This window comes from Diplodia corticola, assembly GCF_001883845.1.
Source record: "Diplodia corticola strain CBS 112549 chromosome Unknown scaffold7, whole genome shotgun sequence".
In the NCBI taxonomy this organism is placed as follows: domain Eukaryota; kingdom Fungi; phylum Ascomycota; class Dothideomycetes; order Botryosphaeriales; family Botryosphaeriaceae; genus Diplodia; species Diplodia corticola.
Window position 1 is genome coordinate 386,241 of NW_017971486.1, and position 23,547 is coordinate 409,787.

General features: G+C 58.0%; 8 protein-coding genes across 8 annotated transcripts; 4 read left to right on the forward strand and 4 right to left on the reverse strand.

The window, feature by feature from the left end:
• Positions 1–1,076: 1,076 nt before the first annotated feature.
• Positions 1,077–2,972, forward strand: BKCO1_7000119 (phosphatidylinositol:udp-c transferase pig-c; the record flags this gene model as incomplete). The annotated part of the gene is made up of 2 exons (XM_020278562.1): positions 1,077–2,061; positions 2,200–2,972. 2 exons carry the CDS (start codon positions 1,077–1,079, stop codon positions 2,970–2,972), a joined length of 1,758 nt encoding a protein of 585 aa, XP_020133493.1.
• A 528-nt stretch (positions 2,973–3,500) lies between these two features.
• BKCO1_7000120 (uncharacterized protein) lies at positions 3,501–4,571 on the reverse strand (the record flags this gene model as incomplete). The annotated part of the gene is made up of 1 exon (XM_020278564.1): positions 3,501–4,571. The coding sequence occupies one exon, from the start codon at positions 4,569–4,571 to the stop codon at positions 3,501–3,503; it is 1,071 nt and encodes a 356-aa protein (XP_020133589.1).
• Positions 4,572–6,060: 1,489 nt separating this feature from the next.
• On the forward strand, positions 6,061–8,358 carry BKCO1_7000121 (annexin anxc4; the record flags this gene model as incomplete). Its single annotated transcript, XM_020278565.1, has 2 exons — positions 6,061–7,917; positions 8,035–8,358. 2 exons carry the CDS (start codon positions 6,061–6,063, stop codon positions 8,356–8,358), a joined length of 2,181 nt encoding a protein of 726 aa, XP_020133588.1.
• A 712-nt stretch (positions 8,359–9,070) lies between these two features.
• On the forward strand, positions 9,071–10,214 carry BKCO1_7000122 (glutamine amidotransferase-like protein; the record flags this gene model as incomplete). The annotated part of the gene is made up of 2 exons (XM_020278566.1): positions 9,071–9,348; positions 9,449–10,214. 2 exons carry the CDS (start codon positions 9,071–9,073, stop codon positions 10,212–10,214), a joined length of 1,044 nt encoding a protein of 347 aa, XP_020133587.1.
• Positions 10,215–11,906: 1,692 nt separating this feature from the next.
• On the reverse strand, positions 11,907–13,154 carry BKCO1_7000123 (uncharacterized protein; the record flags this gene model as incomplete). Its single annotated transcript, XM_020278567.1, has 1 exon — positions 11,907–13,154. The coding sequence occupies one exon, from the start codon at positions 13,152–13,154 to the stop codon at positions 11,907–11,909; it is 1,248 nt and encodes a 415-aa protein (XP_020133586.1).
• A 420-nt stretch (positions 13,155–13,574) lies between these two features.
• Positions 13,575–15,786, reverse strand: BKCO1_7000124 (potassium channel; the record flags this gene model as incomplete). The annotated part of the gene is made up of 3 exons (XM_020278568.1): positions 13,575–15,402; positions 15,460–15,618; positions 15,668–15,786. 3 exons carry the CDS (start codon positions 15,784–15,786, stop codon positions 13,575–13,577), a joined length of 2,106 nt encoding a protein of 701 aa, XP_020133593.1.
• A 1,552-nt stretch (positions 15,787–17,338) lies between these two features.
• Positions 17,339–19,396, forward strand: BKCO1_7000125 (dead deah box rna helicase; the record flags this gene model as incomplete). Its single annotated transcript, XM_020278569.1, has 5 exons — positions 17,339–17,803; positions 17,859–17,997; positions 18,054–18,491; positions 18,543–18,888; positions 18,943–19,396. 5 exons carry the CDS (start codon positions 17,339–17,341, stop codon positions 19,394–19,396), a joined length of 1,842 nt encoding a protein of 613 aa, XP_020133592.1.
• A 1,077-nt stretch (positions 19,397–20,473) lies between these two features.
• BKCO1_7000126 (phosphoribosylaminoimidazole-succinocarboxamide synthase protein) lies at positions 20,474–23,373 on the reverse strand (the record flags this gene model as incomplete). Its single annotated transcript, XM_020278570.1, has 2 exons — positions 20,474–22,590; positions 22,641–23,373. 2 exons carry the CDS (start codon positions 23,371–23,373, stop codon positions 20,474–20,476), a joined length of 2,850 nt encoding a protein of 949 aa, XP_020133591.1.
• Positions 23,374–23,547: the final 174 nt, after the last annotated feature.

Below are 23,547 nucleotides of genomic sequence, written 5' to 3' on the forward strand. Positions count from 1 at the left end.
CGCAGACTACATCCGCCTTACAAGTCTTGCTCCTCTTTTTCCTTTGCTGCGCTTTTGCAGTGATTCGTCTTGTTCTTTTTGATTTTATCATACGTGATACCCCAGGCGCACAATGCGCCTTCTATGATACCCTCCTCAGTATACGTCGTCTTTCCAAGCAGTGGGAGACTCGTTTGTCAATGGAGGAAGAGCAGAAGCCATCGTGCCAACCTTTACTACGTATTTTTGACCAAATGCTGGAGTATCTTTCGAAGCTATCTCCCTCAGAGGATACTGGCTGGCACGGTGGGACATATAGTAATGGAACCTTGTTTCCCGAACCCGAGATGACCTTCAATCAATACATTCCTACGTACGGCTGGCTATGCAGTGTCACCTTCCAATTTTAAGTCCGCACCGTGTTGCCGGCCAACTCTTGACCATGATGATTTACTCTTGCTTCTCCGTTTGTGGTCAACATTTTCGACGGGAGAAGGCCATATGGGCATGTTGCAAATATAGTAGAGCTATGGGTTGGCGAAGCTGATTCGTGGCTGCGAGTTCTTCCATTCGTATCTTCGCTGCCGAATTAATGCCTTTGCCTTCTTTGCGCGACGCGCCCCACCGCCTTAGTCGCCTAGCGTCTCACGACCGCAGCCTGCGTCAAGACGCGGGCTCGGCTAGGCATAAGATGCAATAGTTTGCGTCCCGTTTGGGCGTTTGTGGATGTCTGCAAGGGAGTAGGTGTTTCGCCGTGATGATTACCCTGTTGGAAGTTGCGGTGCTGGTATTCCTGTTAAGGTAACCCACAGGCGTTCCCACGTTGTTGGTGGTGAACATGGGAGCACGGTGTTTTCATGTGATGGTGTTTCTATTCATCCAAGCCTGCGCCTTCGCTACCGATCTTACCCAAGAGACACCCACCTCTGCGCAAACCACTCACTATGAGGCCAACCGCAATGTATCAATGGGTCTGTTATATGCATCGCGGCGTGGACGCTCGCTCCGAAGCCTCATTGCATGCATGCTGGGCGACTGGCAGCCGCTGCACTTACTACCACTAGCCGCGGAGCCACTTGCTCACCCTGCCTCTCAACATGAAAGCCTACCGCTGGAAACTAGGAAGCCTGAACCGACCCTCGGATGCTGTACCACAGCAGGGACAGGGTCACCTCCTCACCTCGCGCCGCAGCAAGCAACGCTGGCCCGGGCATCCCCCGACCATGCACCAAACGCAAGGGACGTCATCATTCGCCGGCGACAATGCGTCTGCGCTGCCGTGCGCGACCTCCCTTTCCTTGCACCAAATGCCTACCACGACACCCTCATCCCTCGCCAACGACGATGACGAAGACCGCCGTGCCAGTCGGGCCTCACGCGTCTCCTCCCTTTCGACGCCGCGCGTTTCCCCTCCCACCACCGCGATAGCCAATGGCGAAGACGTCTCCCCGACCTCCGCTCCACCTCCTCCGCGACAACAGCAATCGCTCGCGACAGCCACAGCCACAGCAGCCAGCAAGCCGGCCAGCAACAACAACAAACCCCACCACAAATCCCCTCCCTCCCGATCGCATCGCTCTCACCAAAGCGACGACCACCACGACCACCACCATAGCTTCCCACCCGCAGCGGCTGGCATACCCGACCCTTCGCGCCTTGCGCCCGAGGACGCCATTTTCCCCCCTCCGCCGCGCATATCGCCGCAGGCGGCGGCGTCGCGGCGGGCGCTGGTGCGGTCGTTTGAAGGAGAGGCCGAGGCGGAGCAACACCAGCAGCGGCAGCGGCAGCAGCTGGCCGTGACGGGAGGGAGCGGCGGCCTCGGTGCTGCGAACAACAACAGCAGCAACAACAACGCTGGTGGGGGTACTGGTACTGGTACTGCTACTACTACTACTGGTGGTGTTGGTGGTCGAGGCAGCGGTGGTAATGCTGTCGGCGGCAGCGGGGGAGGAGGCAGCGAGTCGTCGTCTGCGGCGGGTAGGATCATGGAGCAGAGGCGGAAGCGCGAGAGGGACAGAGGAAGGAGTGGGAGCAGGCGGAGGAAGGGGGCGTGGAAGAAGCTGTTGTGGGTGAAGCAGTCGTGTGAGTGTTTTTGCTGCCTTCCTGCGCGCTGGGAGGAGGGATTGAGGGCTCTTGTGCACTACTCTTGTGCATTTCGCACCTGTGATGTCTGGTTTTTGGGTAGGTGAATCGGAAGGCTAATGTGTTCTCTGCATACAGATCCTGATAACTACACTGACGAAGAAACCTTCCTCGACCACCTCCAGCGAAATCCGCGGCTCCAGCCGTACGAATTCTGGCCATTGGTTGGCGACTCGACGGTCATCGTACAACACGTCATGTCCGTGGCCATCTGGTGCTCATGCTTCTCTGGCATTGTGCAGGCCCGTGTCACGCCCTTCATGGTGGTCTGCACCGGCAGTGCTCTGACGGTCCTAGGCTGGCTTCTCTGGGATTTTTGGGTCTCGGAGGAAGAAGACGCGGAGAGAACGGCGGATGCGGTAGCCCATGTGATTACCGCCGCTGAAGCTGCCAAGAATGAGGGTGCGCCTGCGGAGGAGGTAGCAAGCAGTGCAAGCTCTGCCAGCTCCGCCGCCGCTGCGGGACAGGGGAGCTCGGGCCTGGGTTTGTTGATCCCAAATGCAAATGCTCCCGGTGCCAGGACAGGCCATTCTAGAGGCGGCAGCTTGGCATCTGTCGTCTCGAACGGCTCGGCAGTGTCGGCCATCTCGACAGGTCATCCTACCGGCGACCCGACATTTGCAGCGGCATATCAATCGCCGCACGGCGAGCCAATGTCGCCGCGGAACCAGAGACGCTGGGCCACGATTAAGTCGGCCGTGCTCATTTACTGCGTGCTGCTCGGGCTGAGCCCAATCCTCAAATCCTTGACGAAGTCAACGACAAGCGACTCCATCTGGGCAATGACCAGCTTTTTGACGATTATCAACATTTCTTTCTTTGACTACGGTGGCGGTGTGGGTGCAAAGTAAGTTGATTCAATTTCCATCCGAAATCCTCTGGCACGTCTATTCCGAAGCCCATAATCATCTATGTCTATAACGGTCGTCTACATCTGGTCTGCGGGTATAAAAAGAAACAACAACGACGAAAGACACAACAGAAAGCTCACAAGCATACTCGCAGATTTCCAGCATCTCTAAGCACCAATGCGGCCATCATGGCGGCAACGGTGCTGGCGTCACGGCTCGAATCAACGACCGACGTCTTCTCTTTCATGCTCTTCTCAATCGAGGTGTTCGGGCTGTTCCCGGTCTTTCGAAGACACCTGCGGCACGTTTCGTGGCGCGGACACCTCTCCCTCGCAATCTTCCTGGTCATGAGTGCGGGAGCAGGTTTCAGCATGGCCATCACAGGTGGAGGGCTGAAGGCAGCCTTGACCGGCGCGATCCTGGGCAGCATTTTGACAGGGCTTGTCATGGGTATCTGCAGCTGGTGGCTCATCGGCTTGCAGAAATACAAGAACGAGATCCACGGGCCGTGGGATCCGGCGCGGCCTATTATACGTAGAAGTTGGGATTGAGGCTGCGAGACGACGAGGCGAACCACAGCGGGTCCTTCCGGCGGGAGTACTGCTCGTAGGTGCAGGCGCCGCTGCTGGGCCAGGGGTCCGAGGGCTTCTCGCGGACGGCGAGCTCCAGCTTCCTGTCTGCGTGATGGTGCATGGCCCCGGGCCCCCGCACCTTCTTAGATAGATGGGTCAACGACACGACTTCCAGTGCAATGTTGCCCTCGCCGTCGCGCTCCCAGCGCACGACCTTGCCGTCGTCTCCCTCGTCCACGCTCATGCCATCCTTGACCGCCGAACCCCTCACGGTGCCCCACATGCGCTCCACAACGCCTTCAGTAGTCATCTCGTCCGTGCCCACGTAGTAGGCCGGGTCCCACGGCTCGCGGCGCTCCATGGCCGTGCCCGCGGCGTAGCACCCCTTGAGCACGACGCGCTCCAGCCCCTCGACGTTGTGCAGCAGGCGGCGCAGTATGTCCCACAGGTGGCGGCGGCTGAGGCGGGCGCGCGGCCAGGCGCTGAAGTCGAGGCGCAGCACCTTGAGGCCGGGGGCGTCGACGCGCAGCGAGCCGAGCTGCGTCGTCGACGTCGGCCGCCACGACATGTACTGCGGCCACTCGCGGTTGATGTGGGCGCGCGGGTCCTCGGGCGCGGGCAGCGGCGACGGCGAGATGTCGCGCACGTCGACCTCGACGTCGTGCACGCGCGCGCGCAGCCACGGCGGCAGCGACAGCAAGAAAGTCTGGCAGTGCGTCACCGACGTGAAGCGGAACGTGTTGCGCGCGTACAGCAGGCTCACGGGCGCCTCGGCGTGGATCAGCGCGCAGGTGCGCAGCAGCGCCGTCCCCAGCGCGGGGATGCTGTGGTGGGGCGTCTGCGGCAGCGGGGTGCGCGCCGCGAGCATCGGGTCCGACTTCTCCTCCCGGGGCGACGAGGCCGGGGACGGCTTGGGCGGCGCCGTGGCGAGGGAGTTGGCGTCGGTGATGGGCAGGTCGGTGGTCAGCGCGAAGGTGTAGATCCGGTTGCGGATCTCGCCCGGGAGGGAGAGGAAGGAGGTCGGCATGCTTTCGGTTTGGGGGAGGGGGGGTTCGGATGTCCTCTCTATATCTTGTCTATGATGATTGGACCGCAGGTGGCGGTGGTGGTGGTGGTGGTGGCGGTGGCAGCAATGGCAGTCTTCAAGACGGCGGAAGACGTGTTTTTGTTGGGGGGGGGAGGTCTTGATGCTTGGAGAAGGAAACGAACGTAAAGGGAACACACGGACGAGAGGAAAAGGCGGGCGTTTTATCAATTCAGGAAACAGACATGGATGAAGGAGGCCTCCGCACGTAGGGCGTGTTGTGGGGCCAGGCGGGACGGGTTGGGTGGTGTGAAATGGGGTGCAATAACAAACGATGGCCGGACAGCGAAGCGCGTCTTTTTCAATACCATCTAGGGAGCGTCGAGCATCTGACAGCAGATGAGCGCTGAAGCTTCAGGGTCCTGCAGGGTGGCAGCGGCCAGGCAAGGATTGCCGCCCCGGCGCGGCTTCCAATCCCTCCCCGTTCCGACCAGCGAAGCTCCACACGCAACAGCTCTGGCATGCCCGATGCAGCAGTGGTGTGTGTGTCAAGAAGGCCTCGGCCCACGCTAGCACGGCGAATGGGCGGCCCTGACGCGCGAATATCGCCGTCGACGCAGCCGATGCCAGGCCCCGGCCGGGGGCGGACGGTGCTGTTTAGGGTTTCGCTAGAGCAGCCGGTCCCGAGAAAAAGTCGTTCGACCAGGCCACGCGTGGCCGCATCCCGTTTGGCGTGATGGCGAAGGCGGTGAGTGGCCAGAGACGCAGCGTCGCCCGCCGTCGTTGGGGAGCGCGCGCGCGCCATGCTCACGCTGTCGGCGGCGAAGGCCCGATTTTCTGCCACTGCAGAGCCGTGTTGCAGCCTGCCACGGAGCAAATGCCGCCGCGCGCTGCAGCAGTGCGCCATTTCTCGCGAGCTGGCTGCGTGCGAGTGGAGAGCCGCTCGTCGTCACCAGTCGGATGACAACCCATGATTCAGCGGCCCAGGGGAGCTGTGGGGGAGCGCTGCATCGCATGGTTAAGACGCCCGCATGCGCATCTCTGCTCTCTGCTGATCCCGTCGTCACTGTGCTGCTCCCCCGCGCTACCTGCCTGTCCTCCGCAGGCCAACGTGCCAACGTGCCACCCCCGCCGTCTGTCCGCCGTCTCACGTCTGTCCGTCCTCACGCGCTCCTTCTGTGCTCGCGCTCGCGCTCGCGCTCTTGCTGCCATCGCGCAGCCGTGCCCCCGCCGGTTTAGGAACCATGCGCGGCGCGAGAGGATTGGGGGCCGAAGAAGCGGCTCTGAGCATCGCGTGTGACTGCGGCTGACGCCAGCCATCGCATTTCTCACGCGCCGCCCTACAGAGTAGATCTCTTTCCGTAGCACCGCTGCGCGCCCGCGACACCTACCAGAGGCAGCATTCGTGCACCTGCTGCTGACGTGCATCGCGCTCTTCCTAAACAGCCAGCCTTGTCGCGCGCCACAGCTCCGTGGCCTATCAGCAGCGCCCATGTCGCTGCGCCCGGACGACCACCGCTCCTCGCGTTCGCGCAGCAAGTCACCAGGGCGCGCGCGCGAGAGGTCCAGGTCGCGCAGCCGCGTCGACGAGGGCCCAGCATTCGCGACTGACCCCAGGCTGACCAACAGCTATGCCCGCGCCCAATCGCCCTCCTCGACCCCGCAGTACGAGATCAGGCAGCCGGGCCACTCGTCGTACGCGACGCCTGCCCACTATCTCGCCAGTCCGACTGAACACCAGCGCCAGCGACCGCCTCCGGAGATGGAGGGCTATACTATGGGAGGTTATGCCGACCTCCCGCCGCACGAGCGCCCTGGCTATGTCTCACCGACTGGTGCCGGTCCCCAACAGCCATGGTCTTACACAGCGACCCCGATAAACAGCGGCCCTCCGCAGCAGCCGCTGAGAAATCCAGCGGGAGGCTACCAGCAGCAGCAGCCATCTGGCTACCAATACGCGCAACCTGGCGGCATAAAGTACACAGCCCAGCCCATCACTTCCCAGCAGCAACAGCAACAGCAGCAATACCAGCCTCCGCCTCCGCTTCCCCACAGATACTCGTCCTCATCTGTCACCTCGCCCACGCAAAATGTCACCGCCATGCCCCAGCCGCAGCAGTTTTTCCCTCCTCCACCTCAGGGCCCCCCACCATCGAAGAAGGCCGAAAAGTATGATCCGAATCTAGCCTATGGTGCTGATAACGCGCGCATCGTCGAAGTGAAGCCCGGAGGCGGCAAGTACGGCGCACCTCCCTCACCGGGATTGGCACCCCGCATGGACAATCTTACCGTTGGTGGGAGAGGCAGGCCGACTTTACAGCCCATCATGCCCGGCACGTTTCCCGGGAGCGAAGGCGGAATGGGTGGCGGCCGGCCTCCACCAAGCCCTCTGTTGGAGGCTTATCACGGAACTTACCAGTCTCTCAGTCCCATGCCGAGTCCCATCATGCGTCCGTTGAACGACGATTTGGAGGACCTCCCTCCCCTGGATCCGCGTGAGGAGAAGAAATCCAAGAAGCACAGGCACAGAAGCTCGTCAAGCGTGTCCCAAGGCCACGGTGCAACCCTCACCGTGGGTTTGTCCAAGAAGGATAGGGAAAGATCCCGGTCTCGGCACCGCGACGACAGACGTGAGAAGGAAAGAGAGAAAGACAAGAAACGCGTCAAGATCTACGACGCGGAAGAAGACGCCAATGCCATCTTGAAGGCGCTTTCAAGGGAGCCGAATCCTGACCCGCTGATCGACATTCTTCCAGCACTCTCTCATGACCAGCTGATGGAGCTTCGCATCGAGTACAAGCGCATCTGCAAGGTGCAAGGTCGTGGGGTGAATTTGGCCAAGCACCTCAAAATGAAATTGCCTGGCACCAACTTTGGTAAAATCTGCCACATCACGGCGCTTGGTCGGTGGGAGAGCGAAGCTTACTGGGCGAACTACTGGTACCAGGGCAACAGTTCCAAGCGTGAGCTGTTGATTGAGGCGCTCATGGGTCGGCCCAACTACGAAATTCACGAGATCATTGATTCTTTCAAGGATAAGCGTTATGGTGATGACTTGATGCGCTGCATGGAGACGGAGCTAAAGAAGGACAAGTTTCGTATGGCCATCCTGACAGCACTCGATGCCCGCCGTCAGGAAGAAGGTGACGTGTGGCCGTTGGAGTACAGGAACAGGGATGTGGACAACATGTACAGTGCGGTCCGAGCTAGGGAAGGCGGTGAATCGGACATCTTGAGGATCGTGTGCACGAGGAGTGACGCACACCTGCGGGAGTGCTTGGAGACGTACAAGAGGAAGTACCAGAGCAACTTCGCCAAGGATGTCCTGACCAAGAGCAACAACCTCGTGGTAAGTTCGATACTGTGCGGAGGCTGAGCGGTTGACCTTCTCTTTCGACTTCACGGATACTCGATTGGGAGTGCTGCATTGCTCAAATAGTGATGTGCGAGACTAACCAAGTCACAGGGTGAAGTTTGCGCGCACATCCTGAACGGCGTCATCAACAGACCGGCTCGCGACGCAATGCTGCTGTACCACGCTCTCACCGACCTGATGGACACGGGCAACGATCGCGATGCGTCACGTCACGAACGTCAGCACCGCTATGAGCTGCTCATCTCTCGGCTGGTTCGTCTGCACTGGGACAAGTTGCACCTACGTAAAGTCAAGCTGGACTACCGTGAGAAATACGGCCGCCACATCGAGGACGACATCGAAGATGCAACGAAGGGCGACTTCCGGGAGTTCTGCCTCGCGCTGTGTGACATGGGCTTGGGGACAGGAAGATGAGCGCACAAGGCTCGTTCTATTTCGTTCTCTATGGGCTAATGGGGTGGTCGGACTAGTTGGTATGGACAGGTGGCTATCGATACCCCCCCTTTTTTCGGTAGCTCTGGGATTTTCGCTTTCAACGATGATACCTCTTAGTTTGGTGTGGAATTCATGAGCATTATTATTCCTACTACACTGACGTAATGGAAAGAATGAATGAAGCCGGAGACTCGGTTCGGTGAAAGCACCGCCAATCAGGCCAACTCATATGAAGATCCTTAGTCGGTACCCGAGGGACGGTGGTCGGCCTCGCATCTGAGCATGGACCAGCCGGCTCTCGGAGCAGTTGCCGAGATGGCTTATCGGTGCGCTCGTTACCACCACCACGAAGAACGTCGCCGCCTCTCATGAAAATGCAGCTATGTCGGCGAACGCAGGAGTCGTCTCATCTGCAACACCGACTTGATACTTCAAGCTGTCCAGCTTCGGTGCCGGTGCACCTTGATGACCTTGACGCATGGTAGCGGAGACGAGGGATAATTTTCCAGAATCGGGATTAGGGTTGAGGATATCCCCACGTAATGAGAGAGACGATAGGCGTGGCAGAACACATTCCAACTCGTTGCTCCTTGTGCACCTCACGCCTCTCGTTGAGCTCCAGAGCTCTTTCCAGTCATCCCTTGGTTTTCTCGTTCAATTGTCCGGAGACTATCCAAAAAGTGCAGAAGATATGGCCGTACCGCAAACATTCAACATCGCACTGCTCGATGCCGACACGCCCGTTCCCGCTGTCCTCAGCGCTCGTGGCCGCTACAGCGATATCTTCCAAGGGCTGCTCGAATCAGCCTTGATCCGCCTCGCCAAAGCCAACCTAGTCACGAGCAATCCCCTCCCAAAGGTCCAATTCACTGCCTACGACATTGTGCGGGGGGATTACCCTCCCGATCCTTCCTCTCTCCACGGCATCGTCATCAGCGGCGCGGCCGGCTCTGCCTACGACTCGGATCCGTAAGTCTCTCTCTCTGTCTCTCTCTGTCTCTCTCTTTCTCCACCCCCCAATACCAAAACCAACCCACGCACGCACGCACCGACTAACAAAGAAAAACAGCTGGATCCTCACCCTCAGCGCGTGGCTCCGCCACATCCACGCCAGCCACCCGCACATCAAAATCTTCGGCTCCTGCTTCGGCCACCAGATCCTCTGCTCCACGCTGCTCTCCCCCCTCGACCCGGCCGCCACCGTCGCCAAGAACCCCGCCGGCATGGAGCTCGGCATCCACGCCGTGACGCTGTCGCCCGCCTTCCTGCGCGCCTTCCCCGTCGACGTGCTCGCGCTGCCGTCGTCGCCGCTGCCTCCGTCGTCGAGGCAGTACGACGACGACGACGACGACGACGAAAGCGACGAAGGCGAATCATCGGGCGAGGGCGAGGTGCGGATGAAGCTCCAATTCGTCCACTCGGACCACGTCGTCCTGCCACCGTCGCCGTCGCCGCTCTTGATGTCCATCGGCGCGACCCCCCGCTGCGCCGTGCAGGGCGTGTACGACGGCGACCGCGTGCTGTCGCTGCAGGGCCACTTTGAGTTCGACGCCTTCGTCAACGCGGCGACGATCGACGTGTTCGGCCGGGTGTGGGCGGCGAGCATGGTGGTTCGCGAGGGTGAAGAGAATTGGTTCGAGGAGGCGATGGCGAGGGTGAAGGATGCGGGCGGGGACGATGCGGGGTGGGCGGCTGAGGTGGTGATGGCGTTTTTGATGGGGTTGGGTGGGGGGGAGGAAGGGGAGAAGAGGGTGGTCGTCGGTGCGGGGGGCGCCGTGGTGGAGGGGGGGTTGCTGACGCCGCCGGAGGAGGAGGAGATGGCTGTGGCGATGTGATGGTGATGATGATGATGGTTGTGGTGGAGGCGTGGGTCTGGCTTGGAAGTGGTGAGGCGTGGCGTTTGGGTGCGTGCGGGCTTTGCGGTTGCATGATCTTTCCGAGAATCATGTGTGCGGCATGCATGGCGTTCGATTCCTCGAATCGGGTGAATGGCTTTCCTTGCTGCTGTATCGATCTAGAGCGGGAGGCAATGACCATCTCGGGACAGGACACAGATTCGAAACGTGGACAGTAGCATCACAGTCAAGCGGGAATTGGTTGAAGAAAGAACGATGAATTTTGGTTTTGTTTGTTTGAAGCATTGCATTTGTGTCTGTTGATTGCGCCAGATGATCAATGTCCGTCCTTTCCACCTCGTTTCACCCTGTTTTTGAAGTTGTTGCCAGTCCATTGCCTTTCGAGATCCATCAGAGGTGAGCTTTGCAGAAGCGTTGTAGTGGATTTTGAAGCCAAATTTGGATGCTTTCAGTTTGTCTGCAGTCATTTTGTTGGAGTAGGCGTGGCGGACTGGTTCAGGTAGTGTGGCGGAATGCAGGAGGTGGAGTGAATGCCTTGTTTTGAGGAGTAGGCAGTGCTGTGTGAGGTCAGTCAGTCAGACAGAGCGAGTGAGGATCGGAAGTCAGACTGACCAATTGCTTTGAAGTGGAGCTTGTTGATGATGTGTAGTGAAGTTTGCCAAGAGTGAAGACGCTGAAGAGCAAGGCAGGTGTTGTGTGGACGTGGATGTGGATGTGAAGTTGTGAACGCGTTGGTCCATTGTCCAATGTTGGCTCTCGTAGGTCGAGCGCCGTCGTTTGCGAGCTGCCCCCAACCTCCTGCGAAAAGAGTAGCACAAAGGCCTCATGCGGGGGAAACTCACTTTGGGAGCCCCCGCTTGCAGCTCTCTTTGCCTGCGGTCATGGGCTTAGATCAAGATCTTCTTTTCGAGGAGGGCTGTGAACAGTGCTCAAAGTTGGTGTGTTGTTGTTGGCTCTTGATTTAAGCCAAGGCGAAGAAAGGCTGAGGTTGTTGCTCTAAGCTTGAAGATGAAAAGCAAAGAGGAGTGGAGAGTAAAAGAAAATATCTGGGGCACGAGGGGGGTTTATATATTTCAGCCAGAAGCCTCGTCACATGCGCCTAGTAGGGCGCTAAACCTTCCTTGCACGTGACCGTAGGTGGCAACGCGGCTAGGCAACAGTGAAAGCAGTTCCAGATGGTGAGGTGAAGTGTGTGACTGGTGAAAATTGGGCCAAGTTGCAGATGTGCAACTCACTTGAACTCATGCGCGCCACAAACACTCGAGCGCTTCACAGTTTCACACACCCGGAAATTTGAGCCTTAGCTATCATTACGCTTTTTACATTAAGAATCAACCGCCAGGTCATCGTATGACCCATGGCTGCGGGATCGTCGACTGATTACACAAGCCAGCAATGTCTGATATTCGCTACCACCACCCGTTTGTAATCTCCCGCTGGAACCAATACCATGTCGTCATTTCATTCCTTGAGAAAGTCGAAGAGGAAGAACTCCTACTGAGAGGTCATACCTCTTCTGGCCGTGTGATAAACCAATGCCCTTCCTTTGTGGTCCCAAGGCCTTGTCTGTTCCACCTCATGTTGCAAATCCTCAAAAGTGGTGAAGGAAACAACGGCCATCAAGTAATCCAATCCCAAAGACAGAACCTCAAAGCGCCGGTCCGTATTCCCCTACTTCTTCTGACGAGCACCCATCCTTCCGCCAGGCACAAACGGATCATCCGTGATCATGGCCTCGGTGAAGTTGTCCATCTCCGACTGGTCGCTGGGAAACTGCGGACCACTGACTGCGGGCGCGACGAAGTTGTGCCCACCGGCGAGGTAAGCCCGCTGGGGAGGACGCAGCCGGCCGGGGTGCGAAGGGAAGCCGTCGGCATCTCCCTCGTAGGCCGCAGTGAGCTCTTGGCGCCTGCGGTCGCGGCCAGAGAGCATGGCACCGCCTCCGCTACCTCCAGCGAAAGGATTGTGGCTGCTGCCGCCAGTGTTGGAGCCTGTGGCCGTCGTGGGCGGACCCATGGTGTTGGTGTCGGAGGCGAGGATGACGTCCGTGTCGTTGTCCACGTCGCTGGACTGCAGGCGGTAGCGGCGGTAGCGGGCGTAGCCTTCGTTGACGTGCGGGTTCATGTCGTGCAGCGGTGGGGACTTTTTGTTGTTGCTGCCGCTGTTGTTGCTGTCGTCGCTGCTCAAGGGGCTGAGCTGGTAGGGGTTGCCGCGACGCTGGTTCCTGTCGCGCTGGCGCCGCCGCTCGAGAGCTTCGAGCAGAGAGCGCTCGTTCTCCTCGCGGCGGTCTCGGTCGCGGCATTCCTTGTCGCGGCGTTCCTTGTCACGCTGTTCTTTGTCGCGGCGCTCTTGATCGATCTCGTGCTGGGCGAAAGCGTCGTTGAAGGTGTTTTCGCGGGTCACGGGCGCAACCGTCTCCCAGTCCTCCGCATCTTCCACAAAGGCATGTCGAGGAAGATCTGGAAGGTCCTTGTCGAGGCGCGTGCGAGGTTGCTGAGGCGCCGGCTGGGAACCGGCTCGCGGGAAGACGGTGACCTCTGACTTGGGCGACGGATGGAAAACGCCTGGCCAGTACAGTTCTGGCAGGTAGGGCGCCGGTGTAGGAGAGCGCTGACCGCGCGACTCAAGATCTTGGAGCTGTATGTCTTCGAGCTCGACCGGCGTGACCATGCGGGCCATGCCGGAACGACGATTGCGATTGAGGTAGTAAATGGTCACTCCGAGGAAGAAGATCGAGAGCGGGATGAAGACCATGAGGAAGACCGCCCAGCGAGGCAAGGCCATCTTGTCGTCTACATCGTAGCGCTTTGGCAGATCGTGGACCGTGTCGAAGGCTTGGGGTCGGACAGCACTGTACATCTCGGGGTCATGGTAGCTAGGAAAGTCAGGATTCGGGATTGACGGACTTATGCGAGGCATGGCGAAACGGGCGCGTCAAGGGTCGGCAGCGTTGAAAGCAATATAGAGTGTGTGTGTGTGGTCGCGGGCTGGGCGGACTGGGTGCGCTGAGGTGGCGGCGGACGCGTCCGGTGAGGACATAAACATCTGCCGCCCGCCCATCTCCTTGTTTTGGGGCTGCTTGCTTACCGGCTAGTTCCCACAAAGGCAGTTCTCCAGCCCTACAGCGGGTGCGACTGGCAAGAGAGGGAAACGCATGGAAGAACTCATCACCATGCAAACAAACACCCCATTTCAAGCAACAGCAGCATCGGGCGTCCGCATTTTGACACTTCATGGCAGAGGACGATGAAATAAAGCAAAGCAAGATTTCTTGGGATCCATGCATACGGAGACGCTTCAAAGAAAAACACACAAACATTTCAGATGCAGCTGCCCCAGTCACTCGGACTTCTCGGCACTGCCGCTTAACTTCCTTCTCTTCAAATCTGCCATTGAAATCGGCGGAGGCTCCATCCTCTCTCTTGCTTTCGATAACTTCAGCGTCCTTAGTTCATGCTCGAGTGACGTCGACAGCCTTTCTAAGATCCACTCCGCTTCCAACTTGGATCCCATCAGCGGGCTCCTAGTACCTAGCCAGCTCCACGCGTACACTTTGTCACCGTCAAACCTGGCTGTCCCTGCGCCGGCCCCGATATCAGCTTTGTGATTCTTATTTCTTTCTGGTTTCGCCGGTGGCTTGCGATGTCCGCCTGGATTGGCCTCGTCTTGACCGATAAGCTTCAGGTAGTACGCCCACTCCTGATAGGAATATTGTTTGGGCGGAGATGCATTGAGATCCTTCATGACCTTTCTCGTCTCCTTGGCGAGAACAAAATGGTAGAAGTGAATGTCTCGAGCAAGCTCGTCATGTTTTTCTTCCGCATCTTCGGCTTCCGCGAGCTCTTCTTCCTCAAGGTGCTCCATCAATCGATTGAGAGCCGCTGATTCGACCCTATCCTTTAATCCCATCCGGTCTCTTTCTTGCTGATTGTTGCTGTTGTGAGGCAGGAACCCAGGGGGCTTCTCAAACTCCGGAAGGCTGCTGTCCTTCTTGAACAACGAGTTATCTCGGACCCCTGCTAGATTGGATTTCAGAGTGGCCCGGAAACCACTCTCTTGAGGCAGCACCGTCAAGCTCCCGAGCCATATGGTGAACTCGCTGAACCCTTTTACCACAGTGTTCCCCATGTTTGAAATGAGAATGGTCAGTGTTGGAACAGCGATGATGGACCAAACGACGAAGAAAGGCTTCCCGGAATTGCTCTTAGGACAGTAGTCGCCGTATCCAATCGTGAGGAGCGAGGTGTAGGAAAAGTAAAGCGCTTGGAAATACGACCAACCCTGGTGGGTGCCCTCGGAAGCTCTGAATACCACTGCGCCTATGAACCATAGACCGCAGGTCGCTGCGATAGAAAGTCCAAGCGCCGTGTATCTCCGACTCCGTTCAGCAGATTTCTGGATGTGACGCATGACATGAAACTCTTGTTCTCGTCTCTCAAACTCAGAGAGCCCTTCGAACGAGAAGTGTATCGTCTGGAACATTCCAATCCTGACCGTCTGCTTGCTTGGGTCCAGATTCCCCAAAACCTTCTCTCGTTTGACTTCGGTCATTCTTGCCTCCAACTTGGCTTTTCCTCTTTCAAGAACGAGGGAGCGGATGGAGCCGACCACGAGACCGACCATGAGGATACCGCCGATGGCAAACGGAAACAAAAGAGACCTGCCAAGGTGGGTCTTGGGCGGGAAGTCCGAGCCCAGTCCTACGGTCAGCAACGTATAGTCAGCCCAATACACACCGTCCAAGAACTCCCAGCCCTCAATATAGCTGAACACCAGGCCACCGAGTAGCAGGTAAACGGAGAAGCTGATGGTCTGCAGCATCAATGTACGCTGACTGATGGTGAGGCGGAACTCTGTCTTGTAGTGTCCTTTCCACGCGCCGTAGACGGTCAGCACCATGAGCATCGAAATGATGGCATACAACGATGCAGCGATGATTGCATAGTAGAAGGCTTGGGAGAGCGCATGGGCATCGGCGGGTGGCATGCGGAAGTATGAAGAGGACGCGACGGCGACAAGAGCTATGAGTAGAACGGCAGCGAGAGCAAAGCCTCCGATGGTAATAGGCTGTGCGATGTTGAATTTGAGACGACGCGCCATGTTTAGAAGCAGGGCAAGATTAGCCGTTAGAGCGCAGGCCAGGGATACTGCGTTGATGGCAATCAGCCTGCGGGGGTGGTCAGTCTTTGGCAGCAACAGCACGGCGCGACGGATCTCTTCTCACCATGAGGGATCCTGAACCGGCGTTCCAACGGTCTCGTCCATGCCAGGCGGGATATACACCCTCCACTTCTCCACCAAGGCACAGATAGAGAAGGCGTTGGCAAGGGGGCCAAAGGTTCCGGCGAGGAGCGGGCATGCTGTGGATGCGAACCACCATCGGCTACGGAAGCTGTTAGAAGAAGTAAGGCACAGGTGCGACGGAAGCCAACCTTGGATCGAGGAAGTCCTGCTCTTCCTCCTCCCGCTGCTTCTCGGTGCCCTCGTAGGGGTCTTGCTCCAGGTCTTGGGCGGCATTGCTGATGGGCTCGTCAACGCCGGGGTCGTTCATGGCAGCGGGCGCAAGTGGTTGTGGGACGGTAGGGACAGTTCGGCCATGGCGGCGGAGATCCAGATAACGGGAATCTGCTGGGTCAAGATGCGGTGTGGCTTTGTCCGCGTGGGAGCTGGCGGCACACGCGTCTGCACCTAGGCAGGTCCCCGGCGCGGCGATGACGTCGGGCGGATTACTGGCTGTCCCTGCGCGGCGGGTCACCTGCGCTTCCCCCAGGCCTTGGCTGTCTCGGCCAAAACCTTCTCTGAACCTCACCAGCAATCATCCATCGCCTGCATCTGTGTTGCTGCACTGAAACTCGTTTTTTCAACGATGGATTCGACGCATTCTACCCTCAGAACAGCGGCAGCATCACATCCTGCACACACATAAAGCTGGCCGAGGACAGTCAAATGAAAACAGGTTTCTTACCGAACTAATCGAGCCGAGCCAAACTTCACCGGCTGAGAATTTCAAGAAATGCCTGCACTTTTCAGGGCTTGGTGTGTGCCTGGCATCATTCTGATAGTATCGTTGCATTCTTATGTTCATACGAAGCGTATACAAGTGCTGGCGGGGGGTTGTTTTTTTTTTGTTTGCTCAGACTAATTGTTAACAGACGGAAGTATAGGTAGCAGCGTACATAGGGCAATCGTGTCGAGGTCGTCGCCGCACCTCCAACTTACTAAATCATACCTGCTACAAGGACGTTTTCATTATTAAAAACTTTCTTTTTCCTATTTGGATCTTTCGCGAGCTTTCAGCGCCAGCAGGCTGAGCGTGCGCGGCGATACATTGATGAATGTACATCGGCGCACTCACCGGCCTTGCAAAGGCCTTTTGCCCTGGCATCCGAGTCCGTTCAACGCCCGCTGAATTCTGCTTAAACCTCAAGCCCACGTCTGAAGGCTTCCTTTTTTCGGTTTCGTATCCACTTGTTGTGAGGCGCTTTCGCGGCACAGTTGGCATTGATATTCAGGCCCTGGTACCATGGAGACTGCAAGAAAACGCTTCACATGCCCTCCGGCGCACACCTGTTGCATATGGAAGCTGTCAGGCGATTTGTGCGACTAGATTTAATGAGGCACGGGCAGCGTGGTGCCGCTTCAGGCCTGCAGTGTGTATTCTGTTGCGGTCGGCACTCAGCGGGCTGCCGCAAGCCCGGTCAGTCGTACCTTCCATGAGTTCCGTTGTGCCTGCCGTCTTGGGTCGTCGGGTGTGGCCGCCAGGCGTGCCTTCCGAACAGAGTCGTCGAGCGTGCCGCACAAAACACTCGCTTTTTCCCTCCCCGCCAACTCTTCCTCCTCCTCCAAAAAGCTTCAAGAGATTCCTGGAGCTCATTCATCGCGCCTGGGTTCCCAGCGACTCTGCCACATCCTCTACAAAGCCAGCACGCTCATTGCGTAAGTCCTCCGCACCGCTTAGCCTCCATGACTGCATCACATTACACCATGCACCTGTTTCACCCCATGTCCGATCCCTCCGGCTGCAGTAGCTATCTCTGATTCGCCATCCTCTTTTCGCTCGCACTTTTATACCCGTCACTGACAACAATCTCACCTCAGCCGCCATGTTTGAGCCTGACAACAAGTTCGACACCACCGACATGGCCGCTGCTCTGAGTGCCACCGGCAGTGACGCTGGCAATGACGCCGGTAGTGATGGTGGTAGCGATGCTGCTAAGCCTGTCGTCCTCGAGCCGCCGCCTACCGTCCCGATCGAGGGTGCTGCTGACCGCGCTCGCGAGCACGGTTTCGTTGCCCCGGTCGCCTACGACTACGACAGCTACAACGTGAACTCCAAGGAAGAGCGCGAGGCTGCCACAGCCGAGGGCCGCTACGTTGAGCCTGGTTGGGCTGCTGGTGCCGCCCGCTATGAGTGGGACGACGAGTACGGTGATGTCGGCCCCGAAGACGCCAGGCTCGAGGAGGATCTCTTCCGCAATGAAATAATCATGCGCAAGGGCAATGCCTTTTCGGTCCTCGAGTACAAGATCCACCAGGAGGGCCCTATTCAGGTGGCTCCTATTCGCAAGGTGCGTTATCCTTTACAGTACCCAGTCAGAAAAGTTGCTCATGTTCGTGCTGTAGTTCGAGGATGCTGGTCTGCACCCGGCCATGCTCGACAACGTCACGCGCCTTTGCCAGTACGACATGACGACGCCTATTCAGGCTTACACCATCCCTGCTGTGCTTCAAGGCCATGATGTTGTCGGCGTTGCTCAGACTGGTAAGCTACTTCATCCCCTCGTTCGAGCCAACAAGCGCAACTGACGTCTCGCTCAGGTTCTGGCAAGACTGCGGCCTACCTGATTCCCATCTTGTCGCGTTTGATGGGAAAGGCCAAGAAGCTGGCTGCCCCTCGTCCCAACTTGAGGGATTACAACCCCGAGACTGACCGTGTTCGTGCTGAGCCGCTCGTCCTGGTCATCTGCCCTGCTCGTGAGCTTGCGGCTCAGATCTTCGATGAGGCTCGTCGCCTCTGCTATCGCACTCAGCTGAGGCCGTGCGTCATCTACGGCGGTGGTCCCCCTGTGCACCAGCGTATGGAGCTTGAGAAAGGTTGTGACATCCTCATTGCCACTACTGGTCGCCTCTGCGACTTCATGGACAGGCCTTCTCTCCTCTCCCTCAACAGACTCAAGTACACGGTCATCGACGAGGCCGATGAGATGCTCGACGGTGACTGGGAGATGGAGCTGAAAAAGATCTTGAACGGTGGCGGTAAGTTGTCCCATGTCCATCCTTGCTTACACTGCGCTAATCTCTTTCCAGACAACAATGAGGATGCTGACCATGCCTACCTCATGTTCTCGGCGACCTTCCCGCGGGAAGCCCGTGCTCTCGCTCGTCAATACCTTGCTGAGGATTACATTCGCATCCGTGTCGGCCGTGCCGGCTCCACGCACAACAACGTTACCCAGAAGATTATCTGGGTTGAGGACTCTGCCAAGGACAAGGCTCTTCACGACCTTCTCTTCTCCATGCCTCCTGGTCGAAGCATCATCTTCGTCAACTCCAAGAGGAAGGCCGACTTGGTCGATGACTTCCTCTTCAATCGCGGCCTTCCCTCGACCTCTATCCACTCCGATCGTACCCAGCGTGAGCGTGAAGATGCCTTGTAAGTTTTCCATATTTCGCCACTGATTATCTCGGCAACTGACGAGGTAAATAGGCGCTCATTCAAGATCGGCAAGTCACCCATCCTCGTTGCGACCGGCGTCACTGCTCGTGGACTCGACGTCAAGAACGTGATGCACGTCATCAACTACGACCTCCCCTCCGCTCAGTATGGCGGTATTCGTGAGTACGTCCATCGCATTGGCCGTACCGCCCGCATCGGCAACGAGGGCTTGGCGACGTCCTTCTACAACGACAGGGATGATGATATCGCCGACGACCTTGTCAAGATCCTCATGGAGCGTGAGCAGGAGGTCCCCGACTTTCTCCAGGACCGCGCCCCTGCTGAAGGCGAGCCTCTCGAATTTGACGATGACACTGATCATGAGGAGGAGGAAGCTGCTGCGGCAGCCTTCAACAATTCCAATGGCGGTGCTTCTGACGCTGGTGACGGTGGTTTCCAACCTGAGGAGACGACTGGCCAGGCTGATGATTCTGCTGGCTGGTAAAGGTCTGCATTGGCTGCACATGACCTTCAAGCTGGCACGGGTATTTGACTGCAACTGTTCAGCACTTCCCCACTGCCTGGATTGAGGGGTTCTGGGGTTGTTGATGATAAGTCGATCTCTTTCACACATCATCAATGGCCCCGTTTGAAATGGGCTACGAACCTCTGGATCAGTGGGTTTCTACATGAGTTTCCAGCCTTCTCTATTAGCAGCAGAAAAAATTGGTGAACGAAAACAAGATTTATCTCATGCACGGGCGCGATCCACCGTCACCTCCGTCCCTTGCGGGCGTGCCGTCAGGGGTAAATCTGCCGCAGAAAACCGCGTTAAAACCTTTCGAAAACGGAGGCGAAGTTACCTGAAACTCGACTTTAGACCGTAAAGTAGCGAATTTATTACAAATTCGCTCCAAATTGCTTGCACTGTCATGATAATGCTTGAAGTGACTTCATTAGGTATGCAACTGTGAACAAGCCTGTAGCTCTTGTAGATCGATTCACCCATTTGTACGGCTGCCGAATCCCATCGCAATGCATACATACATTCCAATGCGCACTTGGCCTAAGAGGGCTCGAGTGCTATTAAGAATAATCTCGTGATAATCGATTACTTTCCTCGATGCGTAGAGTCGTCTTCGGTCTTTCATCATGCCAGATCCCTCATCTTCCGCATCAACCATGTTCATGAGCAATCATTCCATCCATCATTTCGTATGCACAGAGGCCGTCGTCCCTTTTTCCCGTCGTCTGCGTGTACCTTCGTTCCGAACATGTCTAAAAAAAAAAGTTAAATTACAAAGAAAAGGAAAAAAGATGGAAGAAATAAAAATAAAAAAAGTGCTTTGAGCAAAAAAGGGTATAGGTCGCGCGAACGCACGCACGCAATCAATCAATCTTTTTCTTAAGTGTTGCGAAACGAAGATAAAAGAAAGGAACAGAAACAGAATGCGCTTTCAAAAATAGAAGGATCAAAAGAAGAAGAAGAAGAAAGTTGATCAAGCGACACAAGGGACAAGGATCAATCGACCAATCAATCAATCGACCAATCAATCAATCGACCAATCAATCAATCGACCAATCAATCAAAATGCATCATCCTGCTCTCGCCCCTCTGCACGCGGTCGACGCCGAGATGCTCCCGTCCGTCGCGGCCCCAGTGCACGCCGAAGCCGTACATGATGCTGCCGGGGTCGATGAGGCTGCGGCGCTTCTCCATGGCCATGGCGCGGAGCTCGTCGGGGCCGACGGCGTGGCCGGCGACGTGCATCATCGACTCGTCCTCGGGGATGAACTGGTAGTTGTGGTGGCGGGACGAGGCGGAGCCGACCCTGCCGTGGCCGTGGCCGTCGTCGTGGTGGCCCGTGGCGGAGAAGGCGGCCGCCATGTCGTTTTGCTCCTTCTGCTGCTTCTCGGCCGCGGCGCGCAGGCTGGCCTTTGATGAGCCGAAGGCGAAGGCGCCGGCGGCGCCGGGCATGGCGAGCGAGCGCAGCGACCGGTTGAAGCCCTTTTCGAGGTAGACGGGGCCCATGAGGCGGGCGACCAGCTCGGCCTTGGTGGCGGGCCGGCTGAAGGCGCGGTCCGTCAGCATGCGCGACTGGTAGAGCCAGGAGACGGTCTCGGCGAGGGTGCGCGAGTCGTGGGGCAGTGCCATGTCGCTGCGGCCCGTGGCGAGCATGCAGACGGCGACGATGTAGATGGCGAGGAAGACGCAGAGGGCGTAGTAGGCGGCCGGGTGGGCGGCGACGCGGAGTGTGCCGTCTGAGGGGTAGTACTGCGTGAAGAAGAGGCCCGAGGCGAGGACGGGGAGGGTGAATGCGGTCATGAGGGAGACGAAGGAGAAGAGCGCTACACGCCAGTGGTGGTTGGCGATCGCGGCAAGCGTGACGGATACGGGCAGGCGTGCCGGGTAATCGAGGAGGATAGATGTTTCCGCGGATGCGCCGCCTGGTGTGCACAAGGCCTCGTACGGGGCGAGACGACGGAGCGCAAAGTCGAGCGTTTGAAAGAATAGGTAAAGGAACATGGTGAGCAGGATAGGGAGGAAGGAATAGAGGAAGTTGGAGGCCGAGAAGCCAGCAGGATTAGCCGCCACAGAGACGCGTGGATCGAAGCCCTGGATCACTGCATCGTTGACGAAGCTGACGATGAGGAAGGTCAGGTAGAGGACCACAGCGGCGATGATCCAAGCGACCACGTACGAGTCGGTAAGGAACCACGGAAGGTAGCGTCTCCGCACCGACTCGACGCGGATGTCCAAGCGGAGGTCCCCTGGCCTAGCCGCTTCCAAGTCTGTGCCTTCAGATGCATAGTCCTGCTTTTCCCTGAGTCTTCCTGCCACCACAGTATATCTGCGGGGATCTCCACCAGGCTCGCCGAGGCCATAAAAGATGTCGTTCGGGCGCGCCGAGGTGTTCCAGTACCCAAGGCGATCAGTGCGGCTGGCAAGTCTTTCCCTGAATTCCGAAGACGTCTCCAAGATCTCCGTGTCGCTGTAATCGCTGATAGCATTAGAGCGTTCGAGAAGGGTGGCGTAGTCGGCGATGGAGCGGGGGTCCCATTTCAGGCCGGTAGGCTTTCGAAGTTGCACAACAACGCAAATGAGGCCTGCAATGAGCAAGAAATAGAGTGCAACAACGGCCCAAATAACGCCCTGAACTGCCAGCCATCGCCAGGTTCCGTTGCGTAAAGCGCCAAAGAAGCGGACATTGTAGGCCGAGCCAAGGAGAGGGATGGTGAAGAGGAATATCCACGAGATGATGTAGAATACGCCAATGAGGGGTTGACCGGCGCGGAAATGTTGGAGAGTCGGGTAAAGGAACTGGGTCGGATATAAATCGAGAAAGACGCCTTCAGACCGCGATTTCGAGGATTCCGAGGCCAGGGCCATGAACGGGGAGATGCGCTGTAGTGCAGCGACGATCTGGTGCAACCACACCAGGATAACCATGCCGAAGATCGTTGGCACATATTGGAAAAGGAAATAACTGCCGTCGCCCAGACTGCCATAGTCGAGGAGGCCAGAATATGTGTCGGACCACACGGCGCTCACGATTAAGCCGGTGATCATCAGGACGCAGAGGGAAGCGAAGATGCCGAGCCATAGTGGGCGCAGGATGGAAGGAAGGAATGTAAGAGGCGGGAACTGAACAGACTTGGTCTGCGGGTGGTACGGCACGAAAATGTCCCGTTGTTGCACTACAGACGCTTAGCATGCATAGGGGCCGGGCTTATTGCATTTGACTCACCATTGAGCGGCTCCATTGGCGCTGGGCGCGAAGGGTTTCTCTCGGGGGTTTCATCAGCCTCGTAGGTCGGCGCTTGCGGGACATAGGCAACGGTCTCGGGCGAAACCAGGCGCTGCACAGGGTACTGCTCTGCGCTCGCGCGGGTGCCGGCGGGATATTTCCTGGAGCCACGGACCTCCTCATCGCGGGTGAGCTGGTCAATGGCGAAGCGGATGTAGGGCGTGTCGTCGACGCCGGGGGTGGTAGACACGGACTCGGACTCCCTGCCGCTCTTGCGACGCGGGTCCTGGACGGCGGGGCCGCGGGACGGCATTGAGCGCTGGGGGATGGACGTCTCGTCGAAATTGACGGTGCGCGGGACGCCGGTGTTTGCCTCGCGCGATTTGCGAGCCTCTTGCAGGGTGGACAGGCGGCGGGGGTTGGTTAGTTGCTCATGGCTCTGGAGCGGGGTGCGGTAGAGCTCGGGCGGGGTGTTGTGGCGGATGATTGTGGTTTGCGAGCGGTCATCACCGGAACTGGTCGAGATTTCGGAGACGGTGTAGTAGTCCTCGGAGGCGGAGATGCTTTGCTGCGAGGCGCTGTGCTGGATATGCGGCCTGCTAACTGCATGTGCTGTCAGACGGATGATGCATGGCTTGGGGCGGCGGGGCGCAGCCGGGATGGTGGGCGGGCCGGGTTCGTCATACATACCGTTGGTGTGCTTCAACGCGAGCAGCGGCTCATTCGAACTCATGTCGGGTGTGACGAAAGGCCGGAGCGAAGTGTGGGTAGATGGCGCGGTGGCATTTCGGGACCGGCGTGGGCGCAGCGCCCGGCATGCTTGGATATATGGTCATGGTGGTGGTGCGGAGGCTGGGATGGTGGCTGGATGGTGGCCGCCAGCAGGGCGCTGCGACAGGCGGCTGCT